The sequence below is a fragment of the Galendromus occidentalis genome, unplaced genomic scaffold (genome assembly GCF_000255335.2).
Source record: "Galendromus occidentalis unplaced genomic scaffold, Mocc_1.1 scf7180000077284, whole genome shotgun sequence".
NCBI classification, from domain to species: Eukaryota; Metazoa; Arthropoda; class Arachnida; order Mesostigmata; family Phytoseiidae; genus Galendromus; species Galendromus occidentalis.
In genome coordinates this window covers 276156-303172 of record NW_003805272.1, presented here as the reverse complement: position 1 = coordinate 303172, position 27017 = coordinate 276156, and the positions used below count along the sequence as shown (strand labels likewise).

The 27017-nt window shown below is 50.8% G+C and overlaps 1 protein-coding gene across 1 annotated transcript; it reads left to right on the top strand.

The window, feature by feature from the left end:
• Positions 1-4996: 4996 nt before the first annotated feature.
• Positions 4997-8378, top strand: LOC100907366 (uncharacterized). Its single transcript, XM_003742078.2, has 5 exons — positions 4997-5184; positions 6776-6933; positions 7077-7191; positions 7331-7456; positions 7568-8378. Exons 1-5 carry the CDS (start codon positions 5083-5085, stop codon positions 7727-7729), a joined length of 663 nt encoding a protein of 220 aa, XP_003742126.1. The 5' UTR covers positions 4997-5082; the 3' UTR covers positions 7730-8378.
• The last annotated feature ends 18639 nt before the right edge of the window (positions 8379-27017 follow it).

Below are 27017 nucleotides of genomic sequence, written 5' to 3'. Positions count from 1 at the left end.
ACGCTCGTGACCTCCCGAATCACCGAGCCTTATCCAGTTCGGATCAGGTCACTCATCGGTGCTCTTTCGAAATCGAAAAACTTTTGATTTCTTCTCTACATATGAGCTCATCCTTCCGACGAATCAGTTGTTCAGATTTTCTACGCGATGACGCCCAAGGTCGATGGCGTATCACGTTCAGGCCGACGTTTGGGTTTAACACCAGGGAGGCGGGGAGGAGCGCGAGCGCCGGATAAGTTGTCTTTCACTCTAGAGGTGCTCCATCAAACTTTCACTGAGTGGCCGGGAGCCGCTTCGGTGCTCGGCAAAACAAACAAATCCGCCGTCACCGCCACCGTTGCCGAACTCGGCCAGCCAGTCAATCAGTGAGTCCCGTCCCTTGAGCTTTCGTGAAAGCCGTTACTGCTGAAACCGACCGTTACTTCGAGCGAGCCAGGAACGTCAGCTGAGCGAAGCCAATGAATGCCTTTTATCAACGTCAATCTCCCCCTTCCAAGCGAGTCGAACAGCTCGGTGGAACTGACCGGCATGGAACGTTATTGTCCGTCTGCATTCGAATAATCCTCGCAACGGCTGGCAGATCAGTGCTTACCCGAGGGCTACATGAGACGGTCGTATAGTCAGAACTCAGAGTCTGACGCTGTCACGGCACTGGTGGCTTGAGACCGGAGCTTTTCTGTTCTAGCATGAGGCATTGAATGGTTTCCGTGCTATACCGGAATTCTTTATGACGATCCGATACTTCGAGAGAAAAGAGTTGCTCTCTCCTCTCTCGTATCGCAGACTCGGTGCTGGGGGGTAACCGCCGAGACCCCCGATTGAGAACGGTTCCACCGGAGCCCATCACATGAGCGAATCGAAAAAGAATCACGCGGGATATCGACTCTGACGCGGAACTTCCCGGCTCAGTGTGCTCTCCTCCTCGGATGAGACCTCGAGATCTCTTGCAGAGTCTAGTCTTCCCTCTAGTTCGCGGACCGAGTACGAGGAGGTAATACTTCCGTCGGCACGCCTCCCAACGATGCGCAGATCGTCGGCTGTGATCATGCTGACGGACGATGGTGAGGGTAAATTTAGCCGACCTAATACAACGTAAAATATTAATTCCAGCTCTGCTTCTTAATTAAGGGCTCTGTTTCGATACATCTTTTCATTATACTGTTGCCGCAATCGACATGTGCCTGGCAAAGGCCGGCCGGGTGCACACGCATCATTCCGGTGGTGTCCTGCTGATGGCAAGTAGGCTATCGAAAATGAAAGCCTCGATGAGTAGATGGCGAGTTTGGAAGAAAAGGAACTGCTTCCCTGGCTTCGATTCCCACCTGAATTTTATCTTTTTCGAGCCGAGTCATGCGCTGGAGGCAGTTTTCATTTTCTCTGAACAAACTTCCGAAATTCCCGTCGTCCCTTCATCTTGAGATAAGAGATTGCAAAGCAGACCGGAACTTCAACCATAGAGCATGAGACTAGTGAGATTAGCGTAATGCAAATCCTTAGGAATTGAGGGGGATCATGTCGGGCAGTCTTTCAAGAATTAGACGCCGCTCCGTAGACCACTGCTTAGAAACCAACTTCCGATTAATCTTTCGGCGAATATGTTGTGGTTGCTGCGGTTCGTCGTTGAAACCAGAGCGGAATAAGCTAGCCGCGGTGGCTCCACTAGACCGACTCCTCTGTCTAGTGAATTCCGTAATTATCGAATAAACTCACGTCATGGCCCTGGGCGATTCGGCTTTCCTTAAATCAAATAACCGTTGGATTATTGGATTTCCACCCTACGAGTGATCGGCTCTGAAATGAGGGTTAACGCGGCGACCCTCCCGATCATGACCCTGGTTGACAGACTCATATGCTGAAAAAGCGCACGCCTTCCTCTGCTTGGCAAGAAGAGCTCCCTGGAGAAAATCCTTCTTGTCCCAATCCTTCAGTCTGCTTTTTGAAGATTGAATTTCAACCACGATCCGAAAGCTCCTCTTGAAAGAACTCGACAGTCTCTGGCGCAGATACGGGCTCACTCCCTCTGGGAACCCTGGACTGGAATACCAGGGATACGTGGATGAAAAACGATGAATGATCCCACGGAGCTCGCAAGATGGAGTCTTGAGAAATAATATTCAGGCTGAGGACTGAGGATGCCATGGAATCGATATCCCCCGACATCCATCCGAACTTTCAGGCAATGCGGTGCCTGTAAAGGATAGCGGCGCGCAATCCATGGGACTGCATGGGATGTTGTCTCCGGAGAGGAAGCTCAATTTCAGATTGGTCATCAGTCACGACTCCCGATGGTATTGAGTTCCCGACCGATCATCGACTAGCGAAACTCCCTCGAGGACTTAGGTCAGAGCCGTGGAAAGAAATTTCGGTTCTGGGGGGCATCCAGTCGGAAGCCCTCTGCATTTGTCACCCTGTCCTTCCCTTTCAGTGCCGAGAGGACGGCCGTTTGCTGGTTGGAGCCACCTGGTGGCACTGAAAGGAAGAATTATTTTTAATGAAGAGCGGGGAATGGCGCGTTCAGGCAACACGAAGGAGGAATATCGGACGCCGACCGAGCAAGTCGACGATGCTCTGAGCTTGGGGCCCCTCAGGGAGCTTTTGGCCCGAGGAGCAAGGTACATTCCTTCATCGTCTTGGAAAAGGGCATCATGTTCTGTGTCAAGATTCAGGATACTTCGACATGATCCCCCGGAATTCGGTCTGCCGATCTCTCTCCGATCGAGCTTCAAGCCGACAACTTCATATTTCGTACGATGTTTCATGTACATCGTACACTCGTCCTTCGATCGTCGGTAAGGCATGTTCGAAACATGAAATTCGATGTTTTACCCATTCCGTCAAGCGGAACGTCCACAGAAGGGCTTTATTTCACGCCCAGCCGAGCCTTGGACCCACGGAACTGCAAGTATTCACGTCGGAATTCTCCAATCTGTAGATTGCACAGTTTTGAAAGTCCCTAGAAAATGTTCTAGAAGGTCCGCTAGTGGATGGAGAACGATTGCAAGAATGGATCAGAAATTGTTTCTCCGCAGTGTTTACGGAGGAATGAGCTTCCCTCTGAAGCAAGCGCCTGCAAAAACGAATGCCGTTCGATCGTGGATCAGATTCCGGCTCGAGTTGGGCTGCTGTTGTTACAGATACTGCAACTGATCTGTTCTGTTTACAACACTTGCCGTAGATACATGAAATCAGTGGCCGGTTTTTCTCGGTTCTACCGGCTCGCGCAGCGAAAGCCACGACATCGAAACCGAGCAGAACCGACGCGTTCAACTGTAGACTCTCTCAGAAGTGTGAAAGTTTAAACGCTCACCTAGCATCGCAAAATGCTGACCGAAAATGGAACTCGATCATTAAACGGCGCAACTTCACGCAACTCCAGCGATTGAAAGCATTTTCGCCGGGGACGAAATCGTTGGCGTGCCCCATAAGTCACGCCTGAACTACATGGATTGTGCATTCTGTACTCTTCTACTATCAACCTGCTCGCTTTGCTTTGTAAAATGCCGAAAAAAATTACGAGCCCTGGCTGAACCTTCGGTGGAGAAACACCCACAGAATCATTCGCAAGTAGAGCGAAAAATTCACAAATTATGAGCGAAGTACAATCGGAGGTCTCTTATCGCATGCTCGCGTAGCACATACGATCCCATCCGCATCCCCGAGCGGAGCAGTGTATTGGAGCACGATCACTTCGCTTTCCTTAATAACATCGTGGGAGCTCGCAAGCGCTGACGGCCATGGTGGATCCGCATCTTCAATTGGAAGGCCGAACGTCGCCAACGCGCGTCAGGTGCTAAAGCGACATCGACTCCTCCATCCCCGCTTGCTGGAGTTACCACAAACTTTCACGGACGAAGAAAGTCTTGGCAGAGTCTCTTGACATGTGTGTCGTTAAAGACCCCCAGATATAGAGCTACTGGATCAGCAATGTCACGTGGTTGTCATTCTCGGAAATCATAACCGAAAATCATATCGCTGACTGGCAGAGTTTTAGGTAGATGATACGTACTTCTCAAATCGTGTACAGACAATGGACTGCTAGCCGTCGGGTGTCGCGCTAGCGGCGTAAGAGAAATAGCGAAAGATACACGAGTGAAGCATCGAAGTGTCGAATGATAAAAAAAACTGACAAAAAAGCGAAAAGAAAGCAGTCCGTGGCCCGTCATGATGCAAGTGTCGTAGTGTTTGTACGTTGCCATTTCATGCAGCGCGAGTGTCGACCGACAAATAATTTATTCCTGCGAAAAAAAACTTCAAGACAGTAATTTTCCTCGATTTCCTCTCCTGTACTTTCGCATTCGGAATTCATGCGCTCGACTGTTCTTCGAGATTCATCGGAGCTCGTGATCTAGGACATCATCCCCCGTCGAGGTTTTCTCCGCGCTTCCTAGAGCAATGAAGCAACCGTGAGGATTTTCTGTCGGGTTCTAATCCAACGGTGATCATCGAAAATCGGTGTTCATGGCACAAAACGCAGAAATTCCACATTACGTCGCCGCATCCAAAGATTTCGAAGAACATTGATCTGACGACCTGAGAAGAATGGACCGCTTGCTATTCGACTTTTTCCTCCGAGATCCTCATTATTCGTGCCGCTCGCATATTTATTGGTTACTTTGCTGACATCGCTCTCAGGTCACAGTGATCCACAGTCGTGAAAGTCGCAAGAATCCCCTGTCGTCGTTCGCTTTCTCCCGTCAGTGGCATCTTGTTCCATAGCCGAAAAACGGATGCTTCTTGCTGTGGTTCTTGCCTCCGTTGACTCCCTGCTTGCGGTATTTCAGCAAGGCACCATAGTGACTTTCGCTGGTCGGCTCGCTAGACAAGACAGACACACATTCGTTCAGGCAGATAGATGGACGGATGGATGAATAGATCGGAACGGACTCACCGACCGACGATTTCACTCCTCCAACATTCTTCTCTCCTACAGTGCTTCTTGTCTGACTTGACGCGGCGGCTGCAGCTCCGACAGGTACAAAAGGCCGCGCGTAAGCAGAAGCAGTTGTCCAATCCAACTGTCTGACTGTTGTCTAATTTCCGTCTGTTTGTCTGTCTAGTGTGAGTAGTCGTACAAACGTAATCATGAACACGTTCAGCTGCGTTCTCCTCGGTGTACTCGTCGCTGGAGCCTGTGCGGGGCCCATAGCTAAAGACAAATCTGAGAGGATCTCCCCTAAACAAACCGTAAGTAGCAGAGAGTATTAACAAGCGGAGAGAGCGTGATTTATCGTCGAGGATTGCTCGAGTTTTACCCTGTGCAGCGGAGTTCAGACTCCAAGATTCCGCGCGATTTCTAGCTACTCACATTCCTCAATGCTTCAGTTCATTTTCCTAATTAATGACCCTCGAGATTTGCTACCTATCTCGATCTGGTGTTCGGATTCAATTTCTCTTCGAGGGGGTGAATCCGATTAGACTCGCGTTCCGCCTAGCAGACTGTAGGGTGGCTCCTCGGATCCGCTGAATGCGGAACTGGAACTTACCTTAATATCAGCTTGCCTCGGCCTTGGGTCTCGTTCCTCGACAACCCGCGGAGCCTTGGGTGAGCTTGCCCGTCTCTCAGAATCGCATCCTCCGAGGTTATGGATTCTGGGTTACACAAACAAATGTTCATCGCCCTGGATGATTTTAGCGGACGGTGGCGCGAGGTCCTTTTAGAGATCGCTGTTATTCTTTCCTGAAGTCTCAAGGTCATGACTCCACCTCGGACTTCTGCTTTGAGAGTCTTGAAACTCTCATCTTGACCGGGAAACAGAGTTGCGGACCGGAGTCCCTGAAGATGATTGGAAACGCCATGGATAATTCCGACGGAGGAGACTCGGCTCGGGCAATGGCTCTTGCGCGTCATGGTTTTCCAAAACTAATTTCGGGGCTCGGACGCGTTTTATTTGTTCTTCGTGAAAGTGAATGGTTAATCACGACAGAGCGGCGATCGTTGCCCCTTCTTCGGTAGCGATCGTTTCCCGATAGTGCAATTCTACTCTCACGCTTCCTCTCTCAATCTGAGACGGGATGATTACCATATGAGCAGACCATCATGCGATTCAATCACCGACCGCGTAATTGAACTTCGACGCTCGTGTCGGACCGATTCTCAAAATAGAGTCGGGAGCAAGAGGCACCTGACGAAGCCTGCAGGAATGGGCAGAGGGGACTTTTACGAAACTCCTCGGAATCGTTTTGGTTCCCCCCAATGACACCGTAATCGGTGATGCGAATAACTCCGGTAAGCTTCGTCGCTCTAGTGTGTAATTCTTTTACCACCTTTAGTCGCCAAGACTGTTGCTGAGGCAGCCGTCTTCCGCAGCGGAAATGCTTTAGAGCGGAGTATCCCTTCGTCGCAGGATTCCGCGGCACCTAAAGCTCGCTTGAGCATCAACATTATTTCTCGGGGAACGGATAAATACTTACTGATAATAATTATATTCTGATATATTCCACCATCACGATTATACCCCGAGAGGTCACTCTCAGGGGGATGGATCGAGAATGGTCTCACGTGTAGGTGCCTCGGATCGACCCCGCCCCATGGCTCCATAGTCAAAATCATCCGAATAGCCTTACATGGGCGAACGGATGAACTTCATTGCCCTCTCAAACAGCCGGATAGGTCACAAGGGTGATTTGATTCAGAGAACTGACTTCGCTTCTCAGGCCTCGGACTCCCAATCTCCAAAGAACATGGTTACTCGAGGACACCAGTGGCTTCTCACGAGCCGCGCGATATTTCTTTCTCCGGAAGACTCCTAACAAGCTCTCTGAATTCTCTCGTCAGGTGGAAGAGTTCTTCACATCGAACTGGGGATCCTGCGAACCCTTGAAGAACCCACTCGTTCTTCCGGAGATCAGTGATGCCTCGACATGGGAACGTTGCAGGGCTCATATCCCCATCTCTCCTGAGCAGGTCGAGGAGGCGCTACCCAATCTGAGCAGGTAGCGTGAAAAACAAATCTGGTTCGGACTCTATGTCACGATCCAAAGCTGAATGTGAAGACGTATATGTAGCTGAGATTTCTCTGATCCTCGCCCCGAAAGCATGACCTGAGAGGAGCGCTAAGTCTTCATTTAAATATCAGGTGTATGCTGAAGGTCATCGGCTGGGTGCGACCCAACGGCAACATGAACCTGAGCAAGTACATGGATTACCTCTCTCAAGCCGGGCTCGACGGAAAGACCCTTGAGCTCACCAAGGTAAGAGTTCCCTATCATTCAAGTTGCGATTTCCTTCTTCTCGTCAGGTATGCAAGCAGGACTCTGCGGATGTATTAGGCATGGCAGCCTTCGAATACGAGGATTCGCTTGACACTGAAAACTCATGAATTTTTCCCAGATCGCCCACGAGAAGTGCTCTTCCCGCGCCTTCAGTCAAGCTGCCAACGACTACAAGGAGCAGGACAAGATCTACGTCGAATGCATCTTCCGACACTTCGACAAGACCTGCCCTCCTAACTTCCAGGTAATTCACTACGAAACTCCGTAGCCTAACGTCATGCTTCTGCTTGGGGAAATCCCGAACCGAAAAGCCGGAGAAGCAGGCCGACTGAATATCGATGTTTTTTCTCTCCAGGCTGCCGTGAAACAAGGTTACATCGTCGGGATCACCCAAATTTCCTTCGTGCCCCGCTACGATGAAGTTGACGAAGCCGGCCCTGTGGAGGAAGATGCTGAACCACAGCAGACTCAACAGGAGGATTCCAACAGCTCGATCAAAGACTCAGACGCACAGTAAATCTAAGTCAGGAAGGCTGAGAACGCTGGCGAGAACGCGAGCATTGGCGTCTGACGAGGACGCGAACGAGATTTTTTTTGTCATGCATGCGAGCGGAGAACTTCATCTTTGTATAAAAGCAAAACCTGTTTTCACAACGCACCTTCTCGAGCGGACCCCTGAACCAGGACTCGAGCATGGGAAATCGTTTCGTCAGAACGACCTGACTAAATTCCCCATCGGTATCTCTGGGGACATACTGAGGATTCCCCATTCTGAGGCTGGATTCTTGGGATCACGCATCAAACATTATATGCACCTCTATTTCGAATCGAACCTAGCGAGTCTGTGCGAGTCCGCGCGAAATGGTGACCTTTCAAAGAGACCTGTGATACGGTTTATGAGGAAAAAACAACATTCACATTGTACATACTTTGCACCACGCAAAACTCATCATCGCTTGCTTAGTACCAAATATCCTCATCGGGCTGTTTTTTTAAATTCCATACCCATTCCTCGAGGTGTAGCCCTCCGCGAGTGGCATTCCCTCGAGGAGATGAAGTTCCCGTTCCATCCGGAAGGATCCGGAGGGTGTATTGATGAGGACGCGAATTCTTGGAGATTCTCAACAATAAAGTACGCAAGCGGACTGGCTTTGTGTTGCACGAAAGATGACTTCCCTCATTTTTATGCTGTTGCTGCCCTTCAGTTTCACGCCATACTGCCTCTGGGATAATGGGTGAAGCTCTCCGTAGATCGATTGGAACACTGGCTCGACTGCGACGTTGAACGAGGTTGCACAGAATCTCGATTTAGGCTCGCAACGCTGACACCCTCGCAGCTAAGAGATGTAGGGCGAGAAGCAATCTTCCAGCTAGCACCATGGATTTAAGGATTCAATCCTCAGTACAGCGACATCTTAGGGAATCAATGTCGTCCGGATTCTCCAGGAATAGCTTGACAATCCGATGGATCCGCTTTGCAATTTAGAAAAGCCAAATTTTTCAGAACCCACTGAAAGTCTAGGCCCTGTCATACGGATTTCCGATCAAGGCTTTAGAGTAGTTCGGACATTTGCGGAAAGGCGGTGTTCTCCGGAGCATCGACGACGAGAGACCTTCGAATGAAGGGATCCTTGCTGTGATCGGAATTCAGTGCATCTGGCCGGGCTCTGGGATTCAGCCATGAAGCATGACGTAGGATACCGATTCACCGTCGCCTCGCAAGCTAGGCTTCTTGCAAATTGATTCACTCGAATACGCGGGCTCGGAGTCTGAATGTCTATCCGCGGATTGCTATGCCGAAATACCGTCAATGTTTGAGGCGATCCCGAGAATGCTTTTATAAATGAGTCAGGCTGAATTCAGACGAGTCGGTACCGAAGCGCGAGCGCTGCTTTGTGAGCGTGAGACAAGCTTAGGAGGAAAACAGTACAGGTCTCCACGACACATGGGAAGCGCGCACACTTCACTCGACCTGAGGGCTACTCGAACGAGCTCCGGAGAGCATCCAACACAAGGCTGGATGATCCGGAGCATGGAATTCTTTGTGATCCCGGTGAGGAATCGGGAACCTCTGAGCAGCTCTCAAGTTTATTGAAGCCACTAAGAGTCACGGAAACCCTAGAAGCGAGTTTAAGTCAAGGATCAGGAAACGCGGTACATGGGGGGGGGCGAATTCAAAAAGAAGACCTTCCTGTGTCCGTGCGGTTCCTGAATCGAATATCTGACTCCACCTTCAGGCGTTACGACTGGCCTTGCTCCAAGGGGCGAAGGCTCGACCTTTTCTCGCCATTGGGAGAGTTGCATAAATCATTCCTTGAGCGCTCCTGTGTTCGTCGGACTCCATACTAGGAATGGATTTCATGCCGACTTCAGCGCACTTTCATCGGAGACGGTCTAGAATAGAGAACGCTGGGGGTTGCATCCGAAGATACAACCCGGGGAGAACCCAGAGCAGCATCACATGAACTTCAGAATTTGGTGGAGAATTCCCCGCGACACTAGCATTCCGATGGGAATGCGTGTGCCGTGCTGTCTCCCCGCGAACAGTATCCGGCACAGGCGTAGAGAGCTTGACTGTGGAGCTTCGCTGAGCCATGTCGATGAATCCCGAGTATGGCAGGGCCTCGAGAACCGTGGGACGCGTTCTCCCGAAAGCTGACACTCTGGAACACGGTATTCGCTGGGCGCTGAATCAAGATCAATGGGCACAGGTAGTTCTGATGATAGCACGACGCTCGAAACGAGTCGGAATGCCCGGTTGCGAGCTCCTCGACACGGTGGAAAAATCGTCTCGTGGCGGATCTCGTCCGATTCGCCTCCCCATGCCATGAGCAGAGCCGAGTTTTATAGATGTGCTACGGACGTATCCCGATCGCGGTGGATGGGTGCCCACGAAGATTTTCCGACGCGTGGAGAGACGTCCTGTTTTCCTTTTCTGTCATCCATCGATTCCATTCCCCTCCCTCTGGACGGACTCCCGAAGGTGGCTCTGAGCTTCTTTGCGGAGAAGCTTTGGATGAGGATATGATCAAGCCTCTCCTGATCTAAATCACCAGTCTCATCGCGAACAGCGTAATGTGAGATTGTGGGTGTTTCGAGCGACCATTCCATCCGGTGGCTCGACTCGCTCGCGTCCGCGCTCGACAGCATTTGTAGTATCGGCCAAGACACGTGAAAATGTTTGTGCCCGGTTTCGTCGCCGACCCGAGATGTTTGGGATGTTTGCACCTCCACGGGCCACAAGTCATCACCATGCCGCCATACCTCGATCCGGTGCACGGGTACTATCATAACCCGTCGATTCCCAGTCTCCAACCACCACCGAAGCCGGTACGATCTTTTAGGAGACCTTCCCAGCTGATTCCACCACCGTACGGTCATCACCTATCGCGGCTTTCTAGATCGTCCAGCCGTGCAAGTTTCTCGAGTGCTACGAGTCAGATCGCCGAACCACCCTCCCCCAAAGGAAAGCTGCCGGAACTTCCGCGGTCGATATCTCCGAGACAGACATCGATGACCGAGTCAATCAGGTTAGAACAGCGAAGACGATCTGTGACCTTTGGGGAGCTTCCAACGGAGATCCAGAGACGTATACGCTCGGACTCGTCGTTGCCCTCGTTGAAGATCGTAGAACAGTCCGACATCCTCAAAGCCAGCAAGGACAAAGCGAGAGACGTCCGCGACGAAGAAATTCAGTGCAATCTGATGACGGAGAGGATCGTTCCTAAGAAGCGGCCCGTACACAGAATAAGATTGGGCAGACTTCTGATGTCGGCTCGTTCTCCAAGGTTTTTCCGAAAGAACATTCCGGAAGGCGTCGTTCTCCAAGCGGGTGAGTTCTTCCGCTTCCTCTTCGGGAAGTGTTGCCACAAACGCTGAGAATAGGCTTTGTCGCGGGGTAGATACGAGAGAGAACTTCGAATGAGACCGTACATCGGTCACGGCGTCGACATGATCAAAGCCCATCGAGAAACTGTGATTGTGGCAGAGCAGAATGAGGCGTTCAGAAGGTCCCATCAAACTTTTGATGGAATGAGGGAGGCAGCTCCAACAAAACGATGCGGTCACACATAGCTGCGCATGTAGGTCGGCGGCGCGAGCTTCGAGCTGATCAAGTCTCAGGACGTGAAGATGCATTTCTGGGTGCGGCTCGAGAGCCGGTCTGTGTTTCTCTTTTTCCTTTCTTCACTCTTTCTCCTTGTCTGCCTCCGTCATAATGAATCCAACTCACGGTTGACTCTTTCTGAGTCCAACAAAAGCGTTTCGCTCGATGTGTCTCGAAGAACAGCTCTACGGAATCAAAGAGCTCGCCGACTCATTATATGGTGGCGCGAGGGGACTGCCTGGAGATCCGCAAGGACGTGGCGAAAGTGAAAACAGCGACCGATACGAATAAGCCGAGAGACCAACGGATTCCCAACTAACGAATTAAATAGATGATGAGCTCCGAAGACAGTTCAATCGAGCTCCGCTAATTGGCAGTGGGAGTGTTTATTAGCACTCCGTCAGTCAGTGATCGATTGAGTGAAAACATATTCTACAAAAATGTTCGGTATTGGAGTTTAAGTCGATAGAAGCATTTTCGCCCTGCGACCCTTGACGATAATGGACCGAAAACCTTGTCCGCGCGTCAGGACTCCGCTGTGCCGGGGTACCACTCGCTCCATCCCCTCCGAGTCAATTCGGTAAAGTTATCTCTGATTAAGGCCAACGCCGCCGACAGCTTTCAATGGCATAAGTTCTCTTTGTGAGAGACGTTTGGGTTGCATAACTCCGTCTTCCAACATGGCGGCGCTCAGAACCGCTTGTCGCTTTCTGACCCGGGTCAGTGTTTGTGAGTGTCTCTGCCACAGAGTTTCTGCCGGTTTCCCGATGTTGCTCCGAAAATGTTGAAGTTCCTGCGTACGCGAGCGTCCTCCGCTGACACTTCGCCAGTGAATACCTTGACGAGGTCGGAGTCTTTGCGGAGCTGCTCGATAAACCTCAACTACAGTTCAGTGTACGCCGACGACGATCTCAATGAAGAACTCGATGGATTGGCATCCAGCGCGTTGTCGACAGACAACAGAACAGCTCTCGATCCGATAGCTTCACTACTAGACGACCCCAGTGAGGCGACCGCGGATCCCGTCCTGTCCGCTGAGGAACCGGGGAATTATCTTCCTCATGACGAAGATAACTCGATCAACGTCCCCTCATCTCTAGACTCGGATAAGGCTAGTCACTACGAGCCTTGCAAGTGTTGCATGCCGGAGACCCCCCAGCCCGAATCACTCAAGTCCACGAGCGGTTCTGATGACGTGCCGCGGGTGGTCGATATTCTGTCAAAATTCGAACCCTTAAAGGCCCCCGTGGAGTTTCGCGACGAAGCATCCGAAGTTGAGTACGCGAAAGTCACGAAACGTAAGTCCAAGGCTCTAGACGACGTTCACCTGACGAGCGAAAAACGCCGGAGCCACCGACTGACGAAATCTCGGAGTTCTCGGAGGATGCCCGCGGCTGACGAGCCCTGCCCGCAACTTTTCTGTGATATCGCTGACCCTGGACTTCTCCGTAAAGGAGGACGACAGATCTACTTGAAACGTAGCGCAACCACGGTCTCAGAGAGAAAATCCTCTTCTTCATCGGACCCGCTTAGCTCGCGACGAGGTTCAAGAAGTTTCAGATGCCCCGTGACCAAGAATCTCCAGCGATTAGGTGGGATGAGACCGCCCTCTCCTCCGCCACGTCGAGACTCGCGGCATCGAGATTCCGCTCTCGAGTCGCCGAGTTTCGGTGAAAAAATCGAGGCACCCGGGGGGTCGAGTAGCTCGGACTCGGATTCTGCATCCAAGAAGACGACGTTTTCCCCCCCGAGGAGCCTCAAAGAAGAGGACCTGTGCCCGGAACGAGGGTCGTCTTTGCGAAGGTCACTCCTCGAGAAACTTCAGCAACGCTCGATGGCTCTAAATAGAACGAATTCCTTTGTAGTTCTCCAGTCAGCCTCTACAAGAGAACCAGCGGACGGTGAAGACTCCATGGTTCCGATGCAGTCCCGCGACTCGTCCTGGGCTTGCCCTGGGATAGAGAAGGGAGAAGCCGAAATTCCGATAAAATCGGAGGATGTCATCGACGCGCGCCAAGATAATCCGATCAGCGGAGGAGAGGAAGATGACGAATATGTTTGCGAATGCCACTTCAATCCAGACTTCGTGGATTCCGAAAAAGTGACTGAGGTCCCCGGGAAACGGCGGTCGAAAGACTCCTCGAGGAAAAGGCGGGCAAAAAACAAACAGAAGAAGAAGGCTTCGAAGAAGATTCTCCAACAGAAAAGAGACTCTGAAAAAGCGCGAGATTTGGGAGTCTCTTGTCGTGACGATAAGCATCGAAAACGGCATGGAGGGTACTTCAGTGAACTCCGGCACTTTTTCAAGGATCATCGGCCGGATAATTCTGGGAAAGTCGCTCCTGGAACACTCGTTGGACCATCGGACTCTTTGAACAGCACTGAGAACGTCGACTGCGACGCTCGATCGATGATGATATCGATAATGCGAAAGAACGGACTTGTGGATTCTAGTTCGCCGGAAACTTGTGATAGGAAGCCTTTCAATAACTTGAGTCTTCTACGAGTCAGTCCTTATGGAAAGGGGGGAGTGCTCCAATTATCTTTACGTCCTCGACCTCTGAGTCCGGATCAAGCCGGGGAATTCGAAAAGTTATACTCGTCATCCGGTGAGTTGCGGTCGATTGCTAGCTCTCGAAAAACACCAGAACAACAAGGAAGGAGGGATGATTCTGTCGATAGAGAAGGATAATTTAGTTCGAACAATAACAGCCGGATCCCTTTCCACGGAATATTTGTTCGTCGATTTGTTTTGCGCCGGTTCACCATCGCTGATTTACTAGGCGCTTTTGACGAGAGTAGTCTCACTTGAGCGAATGCGCGCTGGCATTCACGCCCGCTTCCCGGATAACGGCAGCCGATTCTTACGTGAGAACGATTACGCGAGAATCTTCGATCACTGATTTTCGTGCTTTCCTCTCACTCAAGCGATGAGGCACTACTGGATTAAGGCAGTGAAAAGAATAGATATCATCCAAGGGGCTGGTTACATTGTCGCGGGACGCGATCGATCCCCATCTGGGCCCGATCGTCGCATGGACCGTTCGATTGAGTCATCTGGTGTAATTGACGCTCCATCACGTGAATTCCGTGGATCTGGCGGCCAATCTCGATTCGAATCGATGCGCGGCTCGTAGCATCATAAAAGAACTATTGCGGTAGTTTGCGGTTAGAAGCGGTCGATCGTCGGACTCCTGATTCTCCGTTTTGAGGGAAGACCGCTGGACGGCAACCTTGTACGTTTGGATATTTTCCGCGAGTCGGAGGATGTTCCGAGAATCATGGAACGAGAATGTGGGCGTTCAACCTCTTAATGATATTTTTTGTGCGTCCGTCATCGAGCACAGATCAAATTCGACGAGATCGGACTACCTGCTATCGAGCAAAGATCGTCGAGCCAAGAGATGTCGCTTCAACTGATCACACACCCCGGAGTGAAGTCATCGATCGAATCATGGAAGATTTTCCACCGTTTACGTTGCCTTCATTCAAATTGATGACTATGATTGAGAAGTACCAAGGATGTACATCTAGCTGCCTCGTCTCGAGGAAGGTTTTCGGAGGCGAATCTGGAGAGTACAAGTGAAACAAAAACGCAGAGATTTATTTTCACGGGATGCGCGGATGAGAATCGATGAGAAATTGATGTTACCTGATCCAGAGAGGAGCTCGAGTCCAGGAATCATCGCAGTCCCTCTTTTCGTGCCGCCTTGGTTTCCGTATGATTTGAGCTTTGGACCGCAAACAATTGCACAATCCTCCACTGCGGCTCTTACACAAACAGGACTTGCTGAGAAATCGCATGACTACCAAAATGACTGTGTGAGCTTGCCTTCTGAAGCATCTTGACAGCGATCTAAGAAGCTGCAATTCACAGAAGCAAACGCCTTTTCATGCCTGGCTCCTCCTTCATCCCGATACTGGATGACTCTATCCATCAGTCGAGTGTAAGGACAGATTCTAGCCTTCCCATCGGCGTGGCGGAGCCCTCTCAGGAGTGAGGATCCCTCAGATGCTGCAGTTCAAGAGCCTATGTATCGATGAAATTCTTCGGTCATCCGTGGCGTATCGATATCTTGGAAGAATCATACGTTTGATTTATTGCTGTATTCAGAAATTACTGTCGATTTTACACGTCGATAGGAGCTGATCCGTTAGATCGGGATCCCTGTACACGGAACGAACAAGCGCATTGTTCTCGGTGCTCCCCAGGACCACGAATGAGCCCCTTGGTTAATGTTGTTGACACGAGCCCTATGGGATGATCATGGAAGGACATGGATCGTCTATTGTATCTGCGGACGTGTTTGTTAATTGAAGAGACCGGAAGAAAAATATTCTATTAGAAATAGAGAAGTCGAGGGGAAGGTTCGAAGATTTTCACGTTGGCGGCCCCGACTGGAGCCTCTCAGTCAGTCGTGGAAGAGTTTCCTCTTCAGTGAGTTTCGTACAGGAACTAATAATAGCGGATTGTGTACAGATTTGGTTCAGTGAGCGGAGGCATCTGACAGTTCACTTGTCCGACTTCGACTGATCGTTGTTGGAACAAGCTCCACAATCGAGACAGAAACGTGAGCTGCTGCCCCTTCTCGTAGAACGTGCCCAAGAGAGTTCAAGACTTCATCGGAAAACTCCGAAATTAGATGAATGTGAATGATATACGTCGGATGATGAGATTTCGGCAACAAGCCTGTAACTTTGAGCTTGAGTTGCGAGGCAATCGAAGTCACTCCGTGACATTGCGTCTACTGCGTGCTATTCTGCAGAGGCTTTTGAACGAATTTTTCGTTCTGGCACAGCTCGTGCAGCGGAGCGTCTCGTGATCTTCCGCAGTGAAAGGGCCGTCAATAGGGTCCTTATATCAGCCTATTATCACAGGGCGATCCAAATGTATCTTTCATAACGGCAGAAACCTTGCGTCGCGTCGTCAGTCTCCCGCATCGTTTGTGCCTCCGATGATCACGGGCTCTTGAGATTTCATGTGATGTCACACGCGCGTATCAATTTTGCTTTGGATTGGGTCGCAGCGTTTGAATGAGAACCTCCCCACTCCTTATCTACTCCCTTGGAGGGAATGAGGGATACGGAACTTGAGTGATTCTCTCCAGGGAAGATGAACGCCTCTCAGAATGGGACCCATAGTCCCGAGAGATTCGGAGTGCCGATCTACGATCAGCTCACCGATCAGAGAGGGGTGCTCATAACGTGTGGATTTTCTGACCGCATCGACGTCGTCCTCCGCGGAACGTCGCTCTGTCAAATCAGGTAGCTTCATGATTTCCGCGGGGGACAAGCATCCGTCTCCGCCAGATATTTCGTGGTTCCCTCTCTCCAGACAGATGCTAGAGTATGCTGTCCCGATCAATGTCAAGGGACAACCCGTGCCGGTACTCGAAAAATATCCGACGGATCATCGAAGGGCATTTCTCGAGGGGAATCCGGAGCAACGTCTTTTCAGCGAACCGCCTTCGTAGCGATAAACAAACAGACGGGATGCGAATCGCAGGCGAACACTCCACAACGACTTCAGCCGAAATTATCAGAGAAATGACAAACAGCCTGAGTCGATGCATGTTTGTGATGTAAGTGGAGTGGACGCCGGCGCCATGGTATGTCGAGCGCCCTCGGAGAACTCTGGCAATTATACCGAGCGTGGGTTTCTCGTTTACCGTGACGGCGTGTAAGATGCCGACATTGAATTGGGGCGGAACGCCGGACAGCCTTCGCAGCGGTCCATGGGACTGAGAGAGGCGATTGAGCAGTAGCTTAAGACCGGTATTCCGATCAACGATAGAATGAGCCACTGTTGTTTGGAATCAAATGTAACAGGACAGAGCCTAGTTGCGCGATCCCATCTCATCTTAGTTAGAGTTAACATCGACCGGCGGAGTGCTCGGGCTTCCAATCTCCCCGCACTTGAGGCGCAGATTTGCATCGGCGCTGACTCGTGCATGTGCTCGCTGGCTCGACTCACTGATCGACCGGATGCTTCCTGCGTGGAGACTGCTGGGATCCTGCAGGAGCTGAGGGTCTTTCCAGTCTTCAGGTGGATGCCGGACGGCAGAGTACTCGAGCCTCGAACCGATCTGTGAACTCGACTGAGCGCGAGTTTCGGCGTACGAATCTCAAAGGTCTGGGAAGAGCTCTAATACATTGCCATCGTTTCACCTTTATGACATGCTGCGGAAAATTACGGCAGGAGAGCGCCTCGGTGCGGGCGGCTGCCTAGACTCGTCCGAGAGCGATTCCGACGGAAATCATATCATCGAGGCTTCGTTGAAGATCTGAACGGCTTCAGAAACGAAATTTTCGTCGAGGGCCTCAGGAACGCCACCAAACAAGCCAGAGTCAAGCCCAGGGGCAGGAAAACGGCTCCGAAAATAGAGAGGAGGCGAAATCAGTGTCTAGGAAAACATAGCGAATCGCACCGACAGCCGGGGAGAGGGGACCGAAGAAAGGGTCCACGAACAGAAGGCGCGGTGGTCAGACTCACTTCGTCGATTGAGCAGCGGACTGAGCGATTCCGCGCGCAGTTTCAAGTGAAAACGCTGATAAAGCAGTGCGTTCCGACGATTGCTCTAGCTCCTAAAAGGTTGTGCTCGCGCAGTATGTGCCCCGATGAACAAATCTGTGATTCACGCAATTTATGAATTTCCGATCACCCCGGATATTTTCCGAGCTGTAGTTCCTAGTTCGAATTCCAATTTCTGTTCCTTCGACCGCATTATCCCTTAGCGATAAGCGCTCGATGACCGTTGCGTGGCGAGAAACTCACGATTAGGGCAGCGCTGTCCTCGGTCATTTTACTTTGGATTGGTGCTCGGATCTTTGTTGTCGGATACGAAGCATGATGATGTGTCTGAGATGGTGAACCCCGAAGATAGTATCGCGTCTCGTCAATGCTTCTCCAGTACTGTCTGGTGCCCAGTCGGCGCTGCCTTGTGAGCAGTGCGCGTAAACCGACTCTCAACGATTTTCTTATTCTGACGAATCGGTGTGTGTTCGGAAAGACCGTTCTGCCCGATGTTTGTGCGCGTACGCGCAGAAAACCACCTGTCAGCCCGTAATCGTTCCGCGAACGTACGGTGAACCCTTTTCAAATATGCGTTCTTCGGCTCACAATTTTCTGTCTTCGGAAGAGCTCCCTGACGGGATGGAGTGCCGGTAGGCTTTGGGATCCTGTCCTTCCTCCGGAGAAACCGAAAATTTCGCATCTGGATGACAGCGTTATTCGAGTTTTGACCGAGTCGTGCCTCGATCTCGAAAGTATTCCGGGTTTGGAACATAGGAACAAAAAAATCGTCAGAGAACTCATATCGAGAAAATTTCCGCGACCTCTCACAATCCAACTTCCTGCAGTGGTGCTCAACAATCTATTTGGAAGTGAATATTTTGGATACGAATTCAGAAGGAAATCGCTGGCGGAGTCCCCGTCCAGAACCGGTGAGTTCCTCCTCCGAAATCCTCATATGATACTTAGATCTGCGATCTTCATTCCTCTGGGAGTTGTTTCCGAAAATTCTGGGGAATCGTCTTTCCTGGAAAATTTTCGCTGCCGATAGCAAGACCCGACGTCGCGAGGTTATCCGCTGAAGATCGCCCGAAGCGTCGCCTTCGGAACCGCTGCGGGAAAAAGTAAATACGACGACAGGGGACATTTTTTCCACTTTCACTGAGCTCGTTGCGACAATGGTGCCGTAAGCGACACGAAAGATGCGTTTGGGATACAGCGCTCGTCTTTCATCGTTTTGGAATGAGTTCTGTTTGATTATCGCCGCGGATATGGAGACTTACAGTAGCGGTCCCTCGACTGCGAGAGAAAGTCTATGAAGCCGCGCTCCTACGAAGCTCCCGAGAACTCTTCCACCTATTTATTTATGGATAAATATTTCATAGAAAGATGAATCGAGGAGGAAACGCATGCAACACATGACTCTCAGCGCTCGGGTTCGACGGTAGTCTCCCGATTGTCCCTCGATAATGTCTTTCGGAGAAGGGGCTCAAAGTTCTTGGTGACTTGGTAGTTTTTCGAGGATGGTAATTTCTCGGAAGATCGGAATCGTACAGCTGAAGTTGCTCTCTCCTGTCGGCGATTCGCGATTCGCCCTCTTGAGGACATGCCACACGGTCTTGCTTCATGGGTGACCGGACCACAGGGACTCCATGACGGTCATGATGAACTCCCAGATGAACGAGGACGGGACTTGGCCGAACCTGCGGGAATCCAGAATTGTCAGTGGAGACCTCGCGAAATTTGAGATGCGAACAGAGACAAGAAGTTTCTTGATATTGTAGGCTCGACGTGGGGGCATTTGAGAATGAGAGATCAAAGGAGGAGCGAGCTCTGCCGGACCCTCGTTTCCCTAACCGGGACGACTGTTTCCGGCTCCGAACCGCTTTCTCGCAAAGTTCGGCTTCCAAACGCTTTCAAAAATCAAGCATCTCGTCAGATCGCATCGGCTCGACGCGCGGACGAAGCGCGACCAGACGTGAAGATGTGTGTGGCATGGAAAGATACTTCACGATTGACGGGAACGCGAAAAGAGAACTCAGCATTTTCACACCCTCACCGCCCCTTGACCGTCAAAACGCCTCCGAAGGTGCCCGGCGATCTTAATCTCGCCGAATCATTTTGTCGGCTCGATTCGATACGAATCACGTCTGACTGAGCCGGATTCATGGAGACACGTAACATCTAACATCGCAGAGGGGGGCTTACACAACTTCATTCTTGATGAATTTTCCTTCGGGACGGACACTCAACACACAAGTTTGTGGGCAATAAAGATCCTTCGCCGTTGGTTCCGCGCGCTGTTCTAAGTTTCCATTTTCCGGCTTCCCGATCCGGATTCGCGCATCTCGACGGTAGCCAGTGACACTCCTTTCCAAATCATTAAAGCGGTGATTCGGTATCCAATCGATTCGGAAGTCGGCTGGAAATTGTTTGAGACAAAGATCACGGAGCTTTCCCCTGGACTAGCTCCCGACCGACGTAGTCCGCGGATGGAAATCCTATGAGAAAAATGTATCTGCTACTATGGACAAAACCCCCATTGTTGCTCTGATCCCGTCGGTTTTTATTATCATCCGTCGCGAGGCTCCTCCATTGATCCGTCGCTGTCGAAGACCGCTGCGACCGTGTGTTGATCTGCGAATGTGATCGTTTCACTGCGGAGCATTACATCACGGGTGTTACCAACTGCTTTCATGTGATGATTCGTTTGTGTCTGTTGCGGAGAGATAAAGGGGTTTGATTCTCATTATTCTTATCTCCCACTGTATGTCGGTCATATATTGGTTTAGACACCGACGATCACAGCTTTTCAATTTGGGCACCGACATCGAAATTTTATGGCAAAATCCATCGGTCGAAGCTTGGCTGTTGACATGAAGTCTCTTCTCTCGGCTCTTCCGAATATTATGGATAACTGACCGAGTCGACTCGCCTGGCGTCTCACTGTCGGAAGCGTCGCCCGTCCCGACTCCGTGGCTTATTGAGGACAGGCGGGATCGGAACGAGGAAGCGAACATAGAAGTCACCGAAGCAATCAAAAATGTCAAAGCTTGTTCAGTGAATGAACGCTTAGCAAAAACATTTTCAGGGGACCCATCGCGAGTCGAACTTCACGTTATTATTTTTTGTCATCATTTCGAAACAAGTCTCCCAACGTGGCCGACTGATATGAAGTCGAAACGACCTCAGTGCGTCGACCTTTCCGCTCAACGGTATCCAACGCTGACCCTTCGAGTAACTTATGAGAATGAACCTGAGAAGATCTTAGCGAGAAAACGGCTCCCCGGCAGAGCTCCGGGCGATGAATGAATCGCAAAGCCGAGAAAATATCAACGCTAGCTAAGAGCTGAAAGGGATTATAGCTCCGACAAATCCGCCGAAAGTCTTCACCTGATTCCGGGAGGAACTTCTCCGTTTTAAGCGCCGCATGTCCGGTAAACGGAAACGCTGTTGGGTGAAGGTCGTCTCGGGTGGGTCCTCCAAAGAGAATTATATCTGGAGAATGATGACCAAAATTGCTCCGTCTGCCTCGAAGTACAGTTGAACGGTGAACAAGAACCGTGCCGAGTACCTAGTCCCAGCTTCGCCCGTCTATCCTTGACGCGACGACGCCGACGTAGCTCTAAAGATGACCACCCAAGCATCACCACGCGATGACCTACCACACGGAGCACCGATCATACGATAAGGTCTCCACGGAGTGGCGAGATATTTTTGTTAGTCCATCCGGCGATTTCACTGTCATGAAGGAGAAAACCTCTCGACGTATTTGCACCATTAGCCTTCGGATTTGCGTTTTCCCCCAATCGTTGGCTCTTCTGAAAATCACTTCGAGTCTCTCAGTTAAGTATTGAAGGTGAAGGCTGGATATTTACGACTCCGAGAGGGATCCCTCTTGAGAAGTTGGAAACGAAGGCTTGTGGCGAATTCATGACCCTCCGTGGCTCGAACGGGGAAGCGGAAAGATATGCGAAATTTGGAATCTTCGGCATGAGTAAGATCGAGAAGGACGTCGCGTTCCCCATCGGACCTGGTGCTTCAATTTCTCCCGATGGATGACCACTCCTTGTCAAGTGGAGCTCCTCGACTGTTTATTTTGTGGCGTATTTCCTCGTTTCTGTTTATGGGGTCCCTCGCAGTGGACTATCGCAAGGCAATGCCTGTGCTGAAAGAGCATCAATCGTAGTGAAGGGTCGGAGCGGAGAGTTCGTAATATTATCGTTTGCCGGCGGATGCGCATGGAGGTTCCGCATGATATTCAACTGTCGATATTCTGTTCCCGGCAATTCGTAGCGGCTCAATATTTTAGTCAGAGACGCACCGGTGCAGACGAAGATGTCAGTTCTCCTCGCAAGGCGAATCATGGCACCTCGATTTCCTGCGTGAATTTCCCCCATTCGTACCGGTATATCCTAGCAGCTGGAGGAGGAAGTGTTTAGCGTAAACAGCAATCGCTTGAAGGTCTCAATGCAGATATCGACAGGCGGCGCTTTTGGTTTCGCGGATTTCTGGCGGGCGTCGAGTCGTGTGGTAGGTAACCCAGGTGAACCCCGTCTTTAAAGTCTCGAATTGCGAGGCAAAAAGCGACGAGCCCGATGCGGGGTGGGATGGAGGAATATGAAATCAAATTCCATCGCAGAGCAATCAGTCGAATGAGAGAATCGATAACGATCTTGTATTCGTCTGGGAATCGTGAGGAAGAGCTCTCTGGATGACTGCCCAACGCATCGACCAAAAAGTTGGAAACATCGAAGCGCGAAGCTGTAATTCAGTCAGATGATGTCGGGCTTCAGTCGGAATGAAACTCTCGATTGGGGCGTTGCGGGACGGATGGGCTGGGCAGCACTCGAAAATCGGATAGCGAGCTGCGGAAAATTATTAGATTATGCAAATAGGATTTTTCCAGTCTAGTTTCCGAGTAGAGCTCCCCAGGCGCGAGCTGCTACGTTTACTGCGGTGGTGCGATTATTGGGAGATACGACATCAAAAGAGCCAATAATGTTTATTTGGTATAAACTATTTTGTATTGCGAGTTTTTCGCATTTCTTCGCGACAACTCACAGCTCTCAACGGAGAGAGGGGCAGACTAGGGGACGCCCGTAAAGAGATTAGAAGCCTCGCTTACGGGTTCAAGCGATGGAGAATTTAGGAGCAAGGAAGCAGAGGTGAAAAAGAGAGAATCGAAGATGACTCGACGGTAGCCCTTTGAGAAAGCGGGAGAAAATCAAAGTTGATCGCTCGACCATCGGAAATAGATCGTTCATATATCGATAGAACATAGATCCAAACCGACGGAATGACCTGGGAATGACTTTCGCACACGCGAGCCGACTGCGACACGGGAACTTCAGATGGCTCCTCACATGTTCCCTCGAAGATGCACCGAATATATTTCTGTATCATTCTGTCGAAGTGTCGACACTTCGCCAATGGATCGGTTCCCGAAAGCGTCTCAGGTCAACGGCTCCTCTAGAAAAATTTCAGTTCAACTCGCGAGTTGTTTCTTCCTTTCTTCGGTTTCTAAAACAAAAAAGGGTACGCCGCAAAAAAAATCCGGCTGACCGCCGACGTGGATCCGTTTTTTCAAGAACGGAAAAATTACGGCGAAGCCTCGTCCGAACACTGTTCCGCCGCGAACAATTAACGATTTGTCCTCTCATGCCAACAAAAAAGTCAAAGACCCAGAGGAAGTACATATCATTGAATCAAAAAATTTACCTCGCAATCGCGCCATGAGGAGAGGCACATGAATCACATGCGTAATCTCGGGAGGGATATTCCGTTGCAATGAATTCGCGAATAACCAGCTTATAATGATGTCAACTCGCCCGGTAGCATTCTGTGTCATCATCCATCGTTCAAGTCGGTACTGATGACTGCCAACTAACTGTTAGCCGACCTGAATGATCGTTCCCCAATCCGCGCAGACGAGGTATACGTAATTCACGAATTACACAGACGACCTGCGGCTCTTTAGCCGCAGGCGCCTGGTTGCCGCCACGCTCATCCGTGGTGTTCGATCGATTTTCAGAAACGGGTCTTCTTGAAGGCGCGAAACGATTCAAACCCTTTTGATTCTGGGACAAGGATCCAATTCGATATCCCCGCGTCAGAAAACACTGGATCATATCAGGGGCCGGTCGCGCGTCCGTGAAAACTCCATCGTCATCGAGGATCACCGCGAGCAACCCCTCAGACCGCTGTGGCACAGCCACTGTCCGAAATACGGTTGAATCTACCGTAGTCTTCGAATCCCGTCGTGCAGACTGCAGAGACGAACCGATACGACGACCAAACAAGCCGCTAGCTGGGTAGTGATCTGGAAAAGTGACTGAAATCGACGCTTTCGGAGCACTGCAACGGTCGTATTCTTATTTTCGACCGAAAAGACGGATATTCTGTCTGACGCGTCTTCCTGTCGCTGCGGATGGCGATGGTCGAAGCCACAGTACCGCTTCACTGACATCAATCAGTTGAGACAATTTCGTTCGCGGTTTCTTCTCAATGCTTGCCCTGGCGGCACTCCGCCGAGAATCCGCTAAGGAACGGACTTCGTTTGCCGTTGCATATCCGTATGTGGGACCGAAATTTCGCTGGATCGGTTCAGGTTTCCTTTTGCGAGTCGGAGTCTGCCGATGCTGTGTACTCTCCGACAGAGGTCTGAGCACGGAACCCACCTCCAGGATTACTCAAGGAGATCATCGGAGGCATCCATCGGTTGCCGTCGTTTCTTGTGGGAACTCATCCTTATTGTTCATATCGAGAATCATAGTGGAACAAAATTCTGCTCCAAAAGATCTTCCGAATCGCGGCGGAGGATTCTCGAATCGAAGGTACCTATCTGTGACAGATTTCGCGAGAAGAAATGATAGCTCACATCCCGATGCTCCCACCCCTTTGCTTACTCTACCTTCCGAGAGATAGGTTTGCGGAAAAATGAGGAGAGAAAAAATGACATTTCAATAAGGAGGAGGGTAATCGTCGGCTATTTGGTGGAAACCACCGATCCACATTAAGCCGGGGCTTTCAAGAAGCCCCAAATTATGCCCCGCTATTGACCAATTCCCTCCGGGCACTGCCGACAGTTCTGAGCCCTTCTCGCTGACCGAGCTGCCTTACGTTCTCCTCGGATACAGCGTACCGTAGGTTGCCTTACCGGATATGCACTCATCTATCAATGAAAGAATTCATGAGATCCGATCACATGATCTCCGAGAAATACGGTTACCGTGGCGAATGAAGGAAGCGAGCACTGATCCTTTTGCGATAATGAATTCAGCAGTCTTCATCGCCCGTGGCGGCAGAGAATCATCAATCTGTCATTTCGCGATGACGAGATGCCAAGACCCTTGTTCCGAAAACGTTCAATGGAATCGTTTTTCTGCTGAGGAGTACCGAATGACGTCTGATAATAATCAACCCTGAATGGAGAGTAGATTCAGAACCCTCATCAATCCGAAGCTAACGGTGACGCCCGGTGGGAGAAAACGTGGGACATCGGAGCCGAAGAGATGAAGAAAGGAAGCGCTCCTGAACTATCGGACGAGCGATTGTTCCATGGTTCCGGGCACTTTGACACCCTGCGACGGTGAGAAGGGTATAGATGGAGGCAGTCGCCGATTTTGGTTGTTTCCGTGATTTCAACAAAAATCTGACTGCTGATCGGAACCCCGCTTGACGGCGATCGGGGATGGTCGAACACGGATTTCACTCGCGAGTTTTTTTCTCTCGTGGTTGAGTTTCCTCTGATGACGCCAGAGTGGATCGGTTCGGACCGCGCCAATTCCCGGCGCTGACATCTTGATGCAAGTGCGCCCGCAGGCGAAGCTCAGAATAGGAGCGGTCGTAAGCCCGAGTTCCGCTGATGCCACCCTTGAGTCTTCTCAAGAACCGACGCGCCGTTCGCACGCTCAGTCATTTTGAGCTTCAGATTATTTGATCAAGCTAGCGTCCAGGTGAATGGCACTCACTCAGAGTATTCCAAAGGGCTTTTCTTGCTCGATGGCTTGGCAATCGCGTTGTGAGATTCTGGAACCAGTGCTCACCAGGCCAGGCGAAGTATTTCTTTTTCACTAGAAGAGCTCGATGTCTCCATCGAATCCGAGCTGATCATACCAGGCGGTTTCCCGAATATCGAAGTGCCGTCAGGCTCTATGATATGCATCCAGGTCATGGCAGTCTTCAGGAAAGCTTGAGTGACCGTGAGCGCTCATCACTCCAAAGCTGAGGAGTTTGTCCTGAGGGATCGCGAAATGGTCGGTGGCAAGAGAATGGTCGCTGGTCTCTCCGCGTCCCGGGATGCTGCTCTCGATTATCGGAATGCCGGAGATCCCAGAGACGATCAGTGGTTCGAACTTTTTCCCTTGCCATACTCTCATCGATCTCTTGATCGGGAGACCTACTCACAATCAGATGTCGGAACTCCTCACATATGATGATTATGAAAGCATGCCTAACTGCTTCAGATCGACGAGCCCTGGGAGGAGTAGACCGTGCAGCTTCCCTGTTCATCGCCTGACCGATAGATATTTAATATCTATCAGTGATGTTGCCCAGATCTTTCGACAGCTAATCATATCGAGGACGAGCGTGAATGACTGTACCCCGAAATTACCTGCCCGGGACCGACACTTCATACACCGCACACAAGTTGCAGTCCCTCTCCTGCACTGAATGTCGACCTGTAGCTGAGACGGCTGCCCACTGCAGACCCAGGGTTTCGGCATTTGGGAATTCGCTCGAGAAAACAAGACTTCGGGCATAAGTCGATCCTGAGCGACGGACCATACATAAGTACAGCATTGACGGCTGATGGATCCGATGGTCCTCTCCAAATCGATTTTTGCTCCAAGACTGCCTCCGGATTCTTGATTCTCCCTCGGAGCTGGGGACATTTCCACAAAACTGTTGAACCATCACAGCTCTCCTGATGAGAAGGCGTTTGACGCCTTCACAGTGACATTCAAGGGAAAGCCCCTGCTTGCGTCTGCGACAAAGAAATCGTCAGCACAAAAGCTCGTAGAGCGAGAGTCTCACTTCGGCGATGCACTAATCACTCGTGAATGAGTGAGCGTGCCGGTGAGAGAGTGGGTAGGTAATTTTCATTCATTAGCGTTCCGTGCGCTCAAAAGAGCAGCCTGCTGGCAGACGGGTGTGTCAAGCCGCCCTGCCCCGCGCAGAGACATT

Coding starts and splice junctions, on each gene's coding strand:
- LOC100907366 (XM_003742078.2), top strand. CDS start 5,083: ATGAACACGTTCAGCTGCGTTCTCCTCGGTGTACTCGTCGCTGGAGCC. Junction 5,185..6,775: donor GGATCTCCCCTAAACAAACC/GTAAGTAGCAGA, acceptor TTCTCTCGTCAG/GTGGAAGAGTTCTTCACATC. Junction 7,192..7,330: donor AGACCCTTGAGCTCACCAAG/GTAAGAGTTCCC, acceptor AATTTTTCCCAG/ATCGCCCACGAGAAGTGCTC.